This window comes from Paralichthys olivaceus, chromosome 9 (assembly GCF_024713975.1).
Source record: "Paralichthys olivaceus isolate ysfri-2021 chromosome 9, ASM2471397v2, whole genome shotgun sequence".
Lineage (NCBI taxonomy): Eukaryota > Metazoa > Chordata > Actinopteri > Pleuronectiformes > Paralichthyidae > Paralichthys > Paralichthys olivaceus.
Window position 1 is genome coordinate 9012650 of NC_091101.1, and position 15443 is coordinate 9028092.

Genomic DNA, 15443 nt, shown 5'->3' on the forward strand with positions numbered 1-15443 from the left:
AGACAGCAAGTCTTTTATCAAGAAATCATGTCAAAGGTTCTTTGATTTCAGAAATTCAAATGTGATGAGTTAACACTTCATATCATAATAAAGTGATGATTGGTTGCCTTGATAAATGTATTTCTTATATATATATATACAAAATCAGGGACATTTTTTTTTAGGGGGCTGATATCTATGAGTGTGTGAAATTTTGTGCAGCTGGATGAGGGGGGACTGTTGGCAGTGGTATGCTGGTATACGTTGGTAAAGTGAGTGCCATTCTAGTTCTCTGTTAATTGGTCAATCAATTAATTCATTTGTTGTCTTAGTGCTGAGCTAGAACCGGTGACAGCAAATCACTATAATCCTTGCTCTCCTGCTAATGTCAGATACTTGGTTTTATCCAATTTGCATCTATCCAGTTAAGATAGGTTGATATATTTTCTTAATAAGGAAAACTCATTGGTGATTTAAGGGTCTTTATGGGTTGCTTGGTGACTGAAACAAAAATAACAAATCGGAGATATTAGGCCGTGGCGATAAACAGGGCAGATGGGGAATGCATTTGATTGTTCTTGTGTCTATCCAGTGGAAACATAAAAGGAACAAGTGAGCGCCCTTCATAGCAATAGGCAGTTTACAATGGCCCTGAGGGAAGATGACACACCAGGGAAGAGGAGGCACAAGTGTTTTGATTAGTATTACTAATTATCTTTAGACCATTAGCAAAGAAGAGAGAGCATTAAGTTAAATGGCCTGCTCCAAATTCTCTTTGTTTCAGCAACATAAATAGTTAGACGACGAACCAGATCTTCATCTCTTTCTCATTCCCTCTCGCTCTTCGATTCCCCGCCTTTATTCTTCTCACTTTGAGGAGGGTAAAACGAGACGAGATCTTGTTCATTACAATGAAATCAGACAACATTAAATTGTGCTCCTATTAAATCGAGATGATACGTCTTGTCGATGCGCAGGGCAAAGTGACAACTCAGTTCACACACTCACACACGCTGGGTGTCCAGCTCTGCTGCAACCCTTAGATGATAATTATAGTATATGCTGTCACAGTGGACGCATCCCGACAAAACACAAACACGCCATATGCAGATTGGCCGGTTTAACAGGCCGAGGATAAATCAACATTTAGTGCGCACGGACGCTGGGGAAATATTTATCCTAGAGGACAAACGGCGTGTGTGATGAAGCAGCCATATTGGGGACAAGTAAATAAGGCAGATTAACCGTTCTGGTGTTCTGGTGATGTTGTGTTCCCAGACATGTTCTAGTAGGACAGATGGAGGCAGTGAGACATGCAACCCTCATTGCTATCATCACAGACTGGGCCGAGCCACGCTAGAATTAATCAGATGAAAACAAGGAAAGAGAACGGACAGGGTCTCAAAAAAAGAATGTTTCATCTGGTTTCATTTTTTCCTGTAATATTATCATGCACGTCTGCACAGCCTTGCCCCTAGTGCGACATCATCGCTCTCCCATACAGGTGTTTTTAAACCCCTCTGCCACTGTTCACTTTAACTCCCCAATCATACTCTGTCGCTAGAACGCCGTGTTTCTCTCTTTTCCCCATGTCAGACATATTGATGTCAGTCTGTTGGTGAGGTCTATGCAGTCGAATGAAAGGTCAGAAAACAGACTCTATATTCCTTTTCAGTAGCAACCAAAGCCACCCACATGTAATACTGTGCACTGCATTATAAATCCTGATGAAAAGACACCAGGCAAACCTTCATCTAACCTAAACTGAGAAATGTCGTCTCTTTCACTTAGACCTTGCCTGTGCTTAAAACGGTTGATGTTTGTTGTTGCCGTGTTTGCTGGCCGACTGCCCCCCCTCTCCAAAGCGACATGTGCCTTGAAGGATTATCAGAAAGATTGGAGGAGCAGAATAATAATCCAGTGATATTTGCCTTTTAAGCATTCACCGTACGTGACTTTGATGGTATCTGATTGATTAGCTTTTTAGACTGTGAGGAAAATGTGATAAAAACATCACATGCTGTTTGTAAGTGAATATCATATATTTCCCATAAGAAATAATTCGCACGCAATCTTTCAAGCTCTAACAGCATTTACCTCCTGGCAAAGATCAGACTGAGACACTGAGAAACACATCAGTGGCGGAGTCTCTGGGGAAAACTCCATCTTCATCTCACTCTCGATAATAATAACACATGCACGCTTATACAGACTCGAATATGCAGACACTGTCATTTCATTCTTTCTTTCTTTCATTTTTTCATTCTTTCTTTCTTTCTTTCGTTCTTTCTTTCTATACAGTATGTGCAGCTACATACTGTATATACTTGTGGTTGTGGGTTACTGTTCATGTATACATATGTTGCATGTATTGTCACAATGCGTTTCTCTGCTTGTTTACACTGCATAATCAATGTGAAAGGACATTGCAATTACAATCATTACCATAAAAACAATCTCTTTATATGCACACACCAGAGGGACCCATCTAATTGAATCTATTTCCTTTTGCAGATGATGGATTCACCTTCTGTCATGGTGGATGTTGTCTGATTTCCATTTTCCATGCTGTAGAAATATGGTTTTATTTTCCGACTTATCTCGGCTGCCTGTACCTCATCTGCTCTTGGTTTCCTGCGCAGCTCTCCCTCTCTTTCTCTCTCTCTCTGTCTCTCTCTCTCTTTCTTACTGTCTCACTAACAATGCCACCAACAGCAGAGAAATGATGGTAATTGGCCATTTTGGACTCGGACAGCTGCTAACATGAAAGAAAATGTGGCTTCAGCTCAGAGTGCCAGTCTCTCACCTCTTCAACAGTTTTCCCCCTAATAACCGAAGTACCTCTTTCTCCGTAATCTCAATAAGCACGCATGAATAATGAACATGCACTCAGGCAAAATGGAAAAAAACACCTAGGAGATGTAAAAGACACATGAATGCCATCTCAACTGATTTCACCTCTTCTTGACTGACTGGAGCTGAGACAGACATATGTCTCCCATACACAGATTAAAAAGCCTCTTATCTCTCCTCTTCAAGCCTTTAAGCAAGGACGACGCGCTCCACTGAATAATAAATGAGAAAGTTACACTTGACTCGTAGTTTTATCATTTAAACCAAGTCATTACCTAACTTAGTAATTTATATAATTGAGCGATCTTCAGATTGTATGGAAATGACCAACAAGTGTCTGATCACCCTTTTTTATTCTTCTCAACAGAACCTCTTTGCAAATGTGTAACGCAAATGAAATCATCTCACTGTGTCACAGTGAAAAATCATGAAATTGAATAGAGTGATTCTGTTATTCTGCAGAAAATCCCGGAGCTTGGTGCCTTGTAACGGAGATCCAATCGATGCCTGTAGCTTTAATCACATCTGCCTTTACTGCTAGCCACATCTCGGAGGTCTAATTCTTTACTTTCACACCAAATTACTTTTCAGCTCAAGGCACATTTTCTCAAAAAAGTGTATCTGTGGTCACAGCTTCAGCGGTGTGGCCATGATCCATTGATTGACACAGGGCTAAGGACTGAATCCCAATAGAGAAGGATTCCTGGTGGCACATATGACTGTTACTGAGGAATTACTGCACATGTAGCTGCAGCTTCATCACACAGAGATGAGTCTGAAGCCTCAGGGCACCACTGTCATTATTACTGGGTCTAAATTCTGGTGCAGACCGTTGCAGGGCACAATCACACCCCCTTTTCTCAGATCTGTAAGCAATTTCTCACTGAGCCCATCTAATAGTAACAAATGATTCAATGAGATAGTGAACTATGCCTCAGAACTCTGGCAGTTAATTAAAATCCTCGTAGCAAATTTGGTCAATTTCAGTTCATCATTTTCGATCAATTCCTCTATCAGTTTGATTCCCCTGAAACCTGGATTTGCCTGTGTGGTATTACTCCTGAAATAGACAATATTCTCAAATGTATGATGGATCTGATCGTTAATAATAAAGGATTGTCTTGTAATCCACTATCCCACTTGCAGGGAGCAGTTACAGCCACCGGAAGAGCCAGAGTGCCATCATGTGGTGGAAGGGTCTAACTGCTGATTGGTGTCTAAAATACATTACCCAGGAAGCTCCACATAGACTAAAAAAGTGTTTACAGGCTGCACATGCACATGATTCTGTGAGTGGTGGCCTTGAATGCAAAACTGCTCAGTTAAATTTAAAGACATACATCAAATGGGATAAAAATCAAACAGACATCTAACTTCTATTGGGAAATGAATGAAGAGAACAGTTTCAGATATCTCCACTAGGGGTCCCTCTTCATCTGAGCTTATCTCTGCGTTTGGCTGTTAGGGAATTCTAACAACCTCTACATATCTGTTACGTCACTCAAACCCCCACTAGGCGTGAGAATGTGTGTGTGTGTGTGTGTGTGTGTGTGTGTGTGTGTCGGGTCCACACATAGAGTTGCAAGCACATAAGTCAATGCAACTTTATATAATTTAAACTATAATGTCAACATATGGGCTGCATGTACTTCTCACACATGGGGATAATTTGCTACATCAGCAGTGGCTTGGTCTGGCTTTATTGTGCCATAAAACACCCACTCACCTTTAAATTCTGCATTTCCACTGCAGGGACCAGTGTCTAAATAATTTTCTGTGTAAAGCTGTGTACCCCCAAAGAGTCCCTGGTCAGGTGGTAGTAAACTGTACTTGCAGAAAGTACTTTGAAAGGGCTTGCAGCACTAAACATGCCTGATTGGTTGAGTACTCCAGCATTTTATTTTAGACAGAAAAAATATGTTGCTGCATATATCTATCAGTTATGGAGCCACAGAAGAAAACCTACAACAAATGGACTGACAGCGAAGTCAAGGCTCTCCTGAGTTTTTTTGCTGAGGAGAATATTCAGGGGGAATTGAAAAAGGCATAACGATAAAATATATTAAAAGATTTGGTCACATTTTTGTTGAAAGCTGTGGAGGAGATGAACAACAGAGGGTAGAAGGTAAATCAAATCATGCATTGCATGAAGCAATATTCCATTAATTTTTTCAACAGATATTTAAGGAGAAGCTGTGGGTGGACACACGGAGACTATTGAAATGACTGGTCAGAAGCTGTCTTAAGTAAGTAAGTTGTCTTATACCTGGCTTTCTTGTATTTTATACAAATGACTCAAGAGTCCTGTTTGCAAGATTGAACAGTTTTAATGGTTTAAAAAGTGTGTACATTCAGCATTATATATTTTCTATCCATCCATCCATCCACACATCCATTGTCTATATTGTTCATCCATTGAGGGTAGCGAGGGGGCCTGGAGCTGTATTTATACTGCAGTATTATGCATTGTATGCATAGGCAGTTCCTGACTGACTCATAGACAAACATTAAGATTTTTTTAAACGTAGACTAGTTTAGACATGAGTAGATAAGATGTTCTGGAGAAATAGTTCTGTATGATCTCAGGATTTCAGGTGAATAGATAATTTGGCTCAACGATATTAAAGAACAATGTGAACTTACAAAATGACAGCCTACCTCCCTCTTTTGCTCCCTCTCTTGGTGATAAGGCAGAGGAGTATACAGCCAGGGAATGAGAAGAGAGCTGCATGCATATTCCTCAGCCTCTAACTAGGACAAGGAGCTGCAGAGAGGACAGAAGAAAATGGAGGGAGAGGGACAGAGGGAGAGATTACATCCAGTTATAACTGATGAACCTAATGATGTGGTAATTCCTCCATCTACATCTAAAAGTGGCCCAGCATAAGCATTATTTTTACAGCATGACCCTCACAGAGGACACTGACCAGAGACAATGATGTGGTCAGAGGTCAGCATTCATCACAGAGATAAAACAGACAACTCTAAAGGAGCCTTCTCAGTGACAAATCAGTGAGAGGAATGCCTGTTTACAATCAATCACATGACTTACTGTGTACACTCTCACAGTAGATCACAACCATCAGCAATACTGACACATTGTGTCAAGAAGACGCAGCATGATTTGCAAAACTTTATCTCCTTTTGTTCCTCTCCGTTAAATATCCCTCATCAGCTGACTGGGATCCCTCCCTTCATCACCCCATCCCCTGGGTGTTTCCCTTTACCCAATCGCAGACTATGTTTCTGCCTGAAGAAGCTGGAGGCAGCCAGATGAGAGGAAATGGTGTTTTGAGTATGCCGGGCTGCGTTTCTCTCACTGAGTCCAGCTCAGCCCAGCATATAGCAAGACACAATAGCAGATAAGCTATTGCACTGATACAGAAATAGGGTGAACATCTGCCTGATCTTACATGTGACAGCAACATTCCCTAACAGGAAGACTACAAAATGACAAAGAATGAAAAAAGTTCAAACAGATATGACAAAAAGCAAGTAGGGACACAAAAACTACAAAATCCACAAAGCCTTACATATATCTATAAATGCTACCAATTTTGTTGAAGTGAGGGCTTTTCATGTTACGAACATGGTCTTCCTGGAGCGTTGCCACTGATTCAAATTCCTAAAAAATCTGCTCTTTCCTCCCCTGCTCTGAAACAGGAAGTAGAACTGTGGTCGTCTTCCCCTTGTCTTGTTTATTCGAACTCGCCTTCCTGTTTTCAGATTCATCCCGATAATGGCTGAAAGTCCCCCAGCTGAAAGCTCCTGGCACACACACACACACTTAAACACACATTCCCTCTGTCCTGTCCCTTTCTCAGATGACTGTGAGTTGTGTTTAGTGAAATCTTCCTGTTCAGACCAACATTCTTGCTGTCCATGTGTGTGCAGATATGTATGTGAGTCCATGTGTGTGTTTGCATGTTGGTCCGTGACCCAGCCCAAACTGATTTATTAACCCAAACTGATTGATTATCTCAAACCGATTGCAGTTGAGCTCGAGGTGACTGTGAAGAGGCTGGATGTGTGTGTGTGTGTGTGTGTGTGTGTGTGTGTGTGTGTGTGTGTGTGTGTGTGTGTGTGTGTGTGTGTGTGTGTGTGTGTGTGTGTGTGTGTGTTCCAGGGGGATAGTGCCATGTGCAGCCAGGCCAGGGAAGTATGCAGGTCAGTGCTAAGGGAATGTCAGGAATGTCAGTGTAATTCAAACTCTCTTCGACCACTGCAGGCACACACACTACCTGGGCATATTTCATACCAAAAGTGGGCAAACATTTTAATTTGTGTGTGGCCGTGTGCCAGGGTACTTTAAGTTGCCAGTGTATTAGCAGCCATAGTGTATACATGCTCCCTCTATGGACACAAGGACATTCAGCAATGTTACACAGTGTTTTGGCCTCGATGGCCCCAAACACCTGCAATGAATACAAAAAAATTGACTGAAATCCCAGCTGTTCTCACACCAGTTTACACCTCCTGGGTTCAGTTCCCAGGCTTTGGTAAGCCTTTCATTTGATATCACAACATATCTGCCTCCCCCTCCCTCCCTCCCTCCCTCCCTCCCTCCCTGTCTGGCCGGCTTTTTCACGGCAGCCTGTTTTCACTCAGCAGCTTCTGACAAAGACTGGTGAAATAATTACAGCTGGGCCCTAAACTGAGTGTTTGTCTCCAGTAATCTCCACCAAAACCCAACCCGGTGGGGACCACGTCATAGGAAGAGGAGGAAGAGGCTGATTGTTCTGGAGACGAGAAGCAAGCGATGACATCATTTTAAAAAAGAGCTCTGTTGGCGTGTTCAACACTCGCTGTGAAAAGAGGCAACAAAAGTGAACTCGCCGTAACGTCCGCAGCTCGCCAGACATCAACAAGAACTTATCATTTCAGACATATGGCCCAGATGGTCGAGAGTCCATAAATCTCTAATCTCTTCTTTCGCCATTCATCTCTCTCTCTCTTTTCCCTCTAGTGCTTTCTGTCCTTCACACGAAATGTTTGGATGAATATATTTTCCAAAAGATAAGAGGTTGGCTTTTTTGTGTCTGAATAAACCAGATCTGAGCTGAAACATTTTGGCCCGTTTGAGCCAGGATGTCTTTTGTGATGGGGGGAGGACGGCAGGAAGACTGCTTGGGGTTCTGAGGAAGTGAGTGAGTAAGGGGGAGGGAGGGAAGAAAATGAGGGAAGGGAAGTGAAGGAGAGTAGCAAACAGCAAGTCAACGCAAAACTATGAGGACAAGTGGCAGGACAAACGAGGAATGACAGATATAAAAATCAGTAATGGACCAATATATATGTGTATGTGTTTATATAAATAAAAAAAAAAGCCTATTAGGTCTGACTATGAAGGCAGATGCTCCATCAGAGGAAGAGGTCATTTGAAGATGAGGTTGTTGTAATTCACAGTGACAGTTGCGGATGAGTTATGGGGTAGTGTGTACATCACCATTGTTGCTTCTACTACGACTACTCCCACAGCCTCAAGTGTTGAGAGCCGCTGCACGCAGAGGGCCAGCGAGAGGAGAGCAAGGGAAGCATGGACACATAGAGATATTTACATACAGTCAGACAGACTTCCTGGCATTGTCAGCCTGAGAGCGTTGATGTCAGATCCACTCCTTCCTGCGCAGAAGGCAGAAACGCCACGAGATGACAATGGGCCCAAAACAGGACAAAGAGGAAATGTTTAAATTTAGGCCCCATCGTCCACCATCTCCTCTTTCACGGCTATGGAGCTGTGGAGCTGTTTAGTTTTTGTGAATTCCTTCAGTTGCCCCCCTCCTCGACGAACTCCCTCTCCCCATTGTGCCATTTCAATAGAAGGATTTTCACATTCAACGCAAATCCCAAAGGAGGATCAGCTACTGAGACCAGAGTTCAGTCAATCACTTGTATTCACTGATGTTCCTTTAGAAATAATAAGTGCTTCCGCATAAATACACACAGCAAAAAGTATACGCCATATATACTGTATGCTATAATGGCTGTGGGAATTTGTAGTTTGAATTTTAAATAAGATTAATAATACAGGAAACACCTCGAGAATCAAGTAATGTAGTTAAGTCAACTTTCCTGTAAAGTTGCTTTATCTAAAGACAGTGTGTGTGTGTGTGTGTGTGTGTGTGTGTGTGTGTGTGTGTGTGTGTGTGTGTGTGTGTGTGTGTGTGTGTGTGTGTGTGTGTGCGTGTATGTGCGCGCGTGTGTGTGTGTGTGTACGTGCGTGTGTGTGTGTGTACATTTGTTTTTGTTACCTCTTGAGAACCTTTTCCAGCATAAAACTTTGATCTTGTCAGGACCATTAGACGTCCTTGGGACAAAAGTCTGACATTTTGGTCAGTCCTCACAACTTCAAGAAGATTAGGACTTGGTTTTGAGCTAATGGTTAAAATCAGGTTTAAGTTAGGTTAATTGTGTTGGTTAAGGTCAGGGAAAGGGTTATGTTGGGGTTCAAATTACTTCTACCAGGTGCCTGGACCTTATTAAAACCATCAGTGATTGGTTAAAATAAATTAAATTAAATTAATTAAAATGTTTAAAGGCCCACAGGCACAGGCAGCGCAAGCAAGTTCTGGTGGTCTTTCCACTGACCATCAGGTTAGATACGATGAGGCATATTAATTTGACCGTTTACAATATTAACGAAGAAATAACAACTACAAAATGATGTGGAATTTGGAATAGTATATTATTATTATTGATAATAAATAGAGCTCTTATTCATTCAGATCACCTGGCAAATCCATATGTGTCCAAAAGTGCTGAAAAGTCAAGTTTTGTTGTGATGTTATTGGGTGAGTGAGTTAGGGAATGCATTATGCCAATGAGTGTCCTCACTAAGATAGAAGTGTGTGTGTGTGTGTGTGTGTGTGTGTGTGTGTGTGTGTGTGTGTGTGTGTGTGTGTGTGTGTGTGTGTGTGTGTGTGTGTGTGTGTGTGTGTGTGAGACTCTATCACAGATCAGTGTCTCCTGGTCTGCAGCAGCTCACAGGGCAAGAGTTCACCGGTCTGTCGCTAACTAACCCGGGGAGCTTCTCTCAGTTCGACGAGAGCTTCCCCGAGTGTGCAGCTGAACACATGTGATGTAGGAGGGAGTCGCTGTCCGCGACACCACTCCACACTTCACCCGTGGACTCAAGTTAAAGCCTCTGAAGAACACCGGAGAAGTTACAGGCGGAGGTTTCACTCACTTTGAGGACGGACGGCAGCGGCGATGCCCGTTTAACCGGGGGAAGAAACCTGACGGTGAGTTTACAACTTTAACCTCGAAGTTTAACCGGATCCATGAGCGATAGATTTTAAAACTTCACACGCAAGTCTAGGAAGTGGCTGACTATTAACGCGTAATGTGAATCTGTCATTTAAAAACGTCAACTACGTTCTAAAATATTCCATTAATGAATTTCCTCAAAGCGACACCTCCAACCTGCTGCGTCGTTAACGTTGGTTTTTATTGACGCCATTAAAAAAAAGAAAGGTAGGTTTTTTTTGACGCCCAGTTGAAGTTATCTGAAGTTATCTGCCAGTAAACGTTGCTTTGAAATGGAAACAAGAGCTAACTCTGTGTCACACCTCATTTTCGCCTGTTGAAGCCAAACAACAACATATATGTATGTGTATGTGTATGTTTGTTACTTATAGCTGTAAACTATCAAGCAGTTTATTTCAATCTATGAAAGAATCCTATTAAAGTTAATGGAACAACTGGAGTGTAGTTTAAGAGACACCATATTTAATATTTACATGATAAAATAGAGCTAATTTATATCAATAGAGCCTCTCATCCCTTAATAAATGTATTTTGTCATCTATAAGTGCTGTCTTTTAATAGTATTCTTAAACAGCTTATCAGTAAAAAAAAAAACAGAGACATTAAATTGTGACATTCTACAAAATAAGGCCAGCCTAATGGAGGCACATCCTCACTGATGATCTCATGCACCAACAAAGATGGATGCTGAAGGGCCCCAATTACACAAGATGCTGCCGCACATTAAAGGGATTATGAAATGGGGGGTAATTAACATGTAGTAGTGCAGCTCCTAGCCCGGCATCTTCTTCCTCAGAGGGCGCTTATCTGAGCTGTGATGATGTCACAGCCGGAGCAGGCCTGAAATAACCAGACATCTCTGTAGTGAGCGTTTCCATGGCAACGTAGCCTCCCTGTTTAAATAGTGGAAGGGGGACTGTGTCTCAAATAATTACTTTGGATAATGTGGATCAAATTTTAGGCGAAGGGAGGAGGGGGCGGTTATTGGCTGTTTGTGACTGTTGACTAATGGTACAAAGTCCGTGTCCGAGAGTCACGAAATGAGAGCTTTAATGTTTTCACTGTATTTCAGCAGTTTTGAAGAAGGCTTCTTATCTCATCCCTGAACGTTTGACCTCCTGTTTGGATCAAATGTATCTGACTGTCCACTCAGAATGTTTAATGTAATGTAGTTTGCATTTCTGACAGAGTGAGCCTGATATACAATGACAAGGCCGTCAGTTTAACGTCAAAGCACTGAATTAAAATTTTTGTTTTTTGTTTTTGTTTCTCCAGGTATTTGAGAGAGCGTGAGAGTGGCCCGAGACATGATGTCCATTGGAGCTGATAGCTGACACTGTAGCATGAGAGAGGATGGAACAGACAGACAACCCTGCCCCTGAGAGCAACAACCCTAATGGGTTTGTCAATCGAGTGTTTAATGTTTCTCTGGATGTGGAGAATGAAACGAGCAGTGTTTATATTCAGGAGTCGGGGCAGGGAGGTACCCAAGCTGCCTCTTCTCAGTCCCCTGTCAAGGACAGACAGGAGGTCAACCGGAGGCCCCGTGCGTCAGGCGGCATCTGGAAGATCTTGAACCGAAAGAGAGCAATGTCAGAGCTGGATCGGCGACCCCACTCCATGATCTTGCCCGGGGAGGCTTCCATCCCTAAACTCTCATTTGCTGACAAAGTTCGCTCATTCAAGAAGCTCAAGTCACCCTCTGTGTTCAAGGGCAAGGCAGGGAAACTGTCCACAGCAAAGTTCAGCAGCTCGTTGGTGGACGAGGAGTCTTTCTGTCAGGACATTGGCACACCACAGCAGTCCAGCAGGGGCACACTACGACACCGTGGCAAGCGACACTCATATGCTGGCTACACTGCCGAATTTGACTGCTCGTTTGAAGATATTGACCTCTCAGCTACCCTAGACAGCCATCAGCCCCCTGTGACAGGAGAGGCTGTGACTCAGAATGGTTGTAAACAATCTGAAAGAGTTTCCTATACCAAAAGAAGCCACAACAATTCAAACAACTGTAACAAAACAGCTTCAGCCTATGAAGAGCCCAGCATTAAAGGTAGCCTGCGTACCAACCAGGGGACAGGGAGGAGGCACAAAGATGTGTGGAGTTACCTGAGGAGGATTTCTATTTTGGGGAAGGCCAACCCTGTTTACTCAGAGAGGAGCTTTGACTCTGAACTCCCCTCTCTGGACAAAACCATAGACTCAGACTATGGCTCTGTAGACTTTGAGATTGTCAGAGACTTTCAACCTCCGCCCCCAAAACACTCTGACACCAAGGGGCACTTTGGTGGCCTGTTCAAGTTTTTCAACAGCGTAGCAGAGACGGCCAGAAAATGGCGGACAACATCACGGTCCTTTTCGCCTCCAGAGGGAGAGATGACTCCGATGAGCTCCCCGAGGGCCCCACAGCGCACAGTGGACAATATTCACAGTGTGTCCCTGACACTTCACAGCGAAGGACTTCCAACATCCCAGCCTACCCCGTCGTCACCAGTGAACACTAAACCCTTACACTCCAGTAGGTTTGACAGCGAGGCTACAGTGCCTGCGACAGGGGGACGATCCCCTAAGGTGGTCCTGAAAGCCTTCAGGGCATGCCCAAGATCTCAAGCTGTCAATGGCCTCCAGAGTTCTGAGGACAAACACACAGATGGAGAGGCAAACCACACGTCCACAGCCATAGTAGAGAATCACATCCCTCAGTCATGTCCAAACACAGAGTCTAAAGCGGTAACAGGGGTTAAAAGAGATCCATTACACTGTCTGTGTCAGGAGGAAAAGGTAGAGGGACACACAGGAAATGAGCAGGATTCCAAGGATGCTCCACCTGACTCCCACCAGATACAGGAAGTGAACGTGCAATCACAACAAGGTGATAAAGAGAGTACAACCAATAGCGTGTCTGCATCAGATTCCACAGAGGAAATATTTAAGGTATGTGACTTTAATTAACAGCCAATGCATTTTAATGAACACATTTGGTAAATAAGTCAGTTAAGTGTATTCCCAAACTGCTGTTGTGTTTCCTGTGTAAGAAAATTATATTTGCCTCATATTTAAATCCTATAACAACATTCCATTGCAGGCTTTTTCAACATCATTAACATCCCCAGAGGCATGCATCATGTAATTATTGCATAAATGCTAAAACTATCATTTATGTAACTGTTTTAACCATCATCATTATATTGCTTCTTAAAATCTTCAACCCCAAACTAAAAAAAATCAGAGCTGGGTATCAGAGCTGTTACTCATTATATAAGTCCTAGGTGTGGTTCAGTAAATGCCAGCCTGCGAAGACATGAAATGGGCACCTACTCTACAGTTGTCCTGTTGCCCCATCTGTTGGAGAGAATAGGAAATAGTCAGTGGTCACAATGTTGGACAACATGGAGCTGGAGCAGTTTGTTTTTTCCTGCTCATTCGGCCTCCTGTAGCATGCAAGGAAACCCGAGCCGGCCATGTGTGACCCGTGGTAGACCTAGAGCTCTTTGACATGTGAGCTTCATGACGGCACCCTTCCCTTCTCACTCCAGTGGAGGTATTAGTCATCTTCCTCCCCGGTCACACCAACGAGTCAGGACATGTTTGCGCTAACTGCTAATGACAAAACGAGATGTGACATCTGAACAGTCAGCACACTTTTAGTAAGGGTTTATTATGCAAGGGGGGAAGAGCTGTGTGAATGTTTTGGGTGAGGTGCTTATGTGCAGTTTTACAATAATTTGAGAGAAGTGACGGCACCAGGAAAATCCTCCTCCATTATCACAGACTATTTACAAATCAAATCCACCAGTATTTTGTATTTATTTCATCTTCCTTGAAATGTAACTGTAACTAGAATGGCACTCAGTGAGTGCGTACCTCCGCCAAGGCCCCACCGTCCTCTTAAATTCAAGTCAAGTAGCAACAAATTACACACACTCAGAGAGAGAAGTCTCTTTCAGGAAAATGTTGGTTATAAAGTTAAAGAAAGTGTTGTGGCCACATGCAAACAAACAAACAACAAACTAGAAGAGTACTCACCTTTCAAAGGCCCAACAGTCTCCTTATGAAACCACATTTACTGTAAATTCACTGGACCTGGATTTTTATTCTCATCCGCACCAAATTCCATTTTCCAACAAGGCCCATGAATTATTCTCTAAGAAATGTCTCACAATGTTAAAGAAAGTGAAATAATTCCTGGATCCGAACCAAAATTTAATGTGTGCTTCCTTGTGCAATCCTGCTAACTACCAAACATAATGAAAACATAAGAGGTTATTAAAATGCGGTGTTAGCACTTGTGGCAAGCTACTGAAGCACTGAAATTAGCGAAATGAAATGCTCAATATATTTTGTTGAATTTATAGAGGTATTCCTCCCAGTTCTTTGCACAAGAAATGCATTGTTGCAAACTGCTGAGTATCTGTGCCAATCACAGCTGTGTGAGCAGATTGCCAGCCAGACAGGCTGCAGTGTAAGACAGCCGGGCTCAGCCATGCCCCACTCTAGCACAGAGAGGACCTCTGTACAACACAAGCACCCCCGCACTCGTCCTCGCCCGGCCTCGGCTGTCCTGGACCTGTGGAGGCCCAACCAAGACCGAGATCTCTACAGCCACTACAGTGATGTCGGCTCGCTGTGTCGGAGAAGACGCAGGCCTGCTCCCGCCATGCAACATTCCCCGGGGCAGAGACGGGTGGCTGCTCGCTCCAGGCCCTGCTCTGTCATAGAGACCAGTGTTACTAGGGAGACGCAGTCCATGGAGATGCACCACAGAGTAAGATGCCACATAGCAAACACAGGCATTCATGCATCACTGACAGCTAACGTACAAACACTGACACTACGGCGGCAAATGAGTAGTTCCACAAATATCCGAATACACATCTATACTGACTCAGGCATCACATCCCGATGTTGCAAAAATAAAAGTAGAAGCACAGAGTTTCACTTGTAGTCTACAGCAAATCACTGATAAATACAACCCAAGCCCATAATGAATCACACACACACTACGGACTTTGAAGGGCAGCCCAGTGCTAACCCAGTATTTATACACTGCTCACTGTTAGCTACAACAATGCATGCATGCTCTGGCCCATTTATAGAGGCCTGTATTTCTGGACTCTGAAGCCGCTTTTCCATCAGCTCACTTCCCCCTCTCCCTCTCGTTTTCTTTTTCCACTCTCACACTCTTTCTTTCTGTCTGTGTGGCCTCTCTCTCACTCTCAGTCTCTCTCTGTGGCCAATTTTCTGCCTCATCGCTCCCATAAGCTCTACCTCACATTGCCCTAACTCGGAGTCAGTTCATTTTAACCTGAGAGACCGCCTGGTTGGCATGATGTATAGTCTCATGA

The 15443-nt window shown here is 43.3% G+C and overlaps 1 protein-coding gene across 6 annotated transcripts in view; it reads left to right on the forward strand.

Moving 5' to 3' along the window:
* Positions 1 to 9783: 9783 nt before the first annotated feature.
* LOC109644373 (rho guanine nucleotide exchange factor 9) overlaps positions 9784 to 15443 on the forward strand; it is a 42402-nt gene continuing 36742 nt past the window's right edge. For 2 of the 6 annotated variants that reach the window (XM_069531090.1, XM_069531094.1), the window contains exons 1-3: positions 9785 to 10070; positions 11371 to 13032; positions 14525 to 14863. In XM_069531090.1, the coding sequence (XP_069387191.1) occupies positions 11449 to 13032; positions 14525 to 14863 (1923 nt within the window). In that variant the 5' untranslated portion in view covers positions 9785 to 10070; positions 11371 to 11448. Of the gene's footprint in view, positions 10071 to 11370; positions 13033 to 14524; positions 14864 to 15443 lie in introns of all 6 variants that reach the window. The other 4 variants (XM_069531093.1, XM_069531091.1, XM_069531095.1 and 1 more) reach the window with 4 other exon arrangements.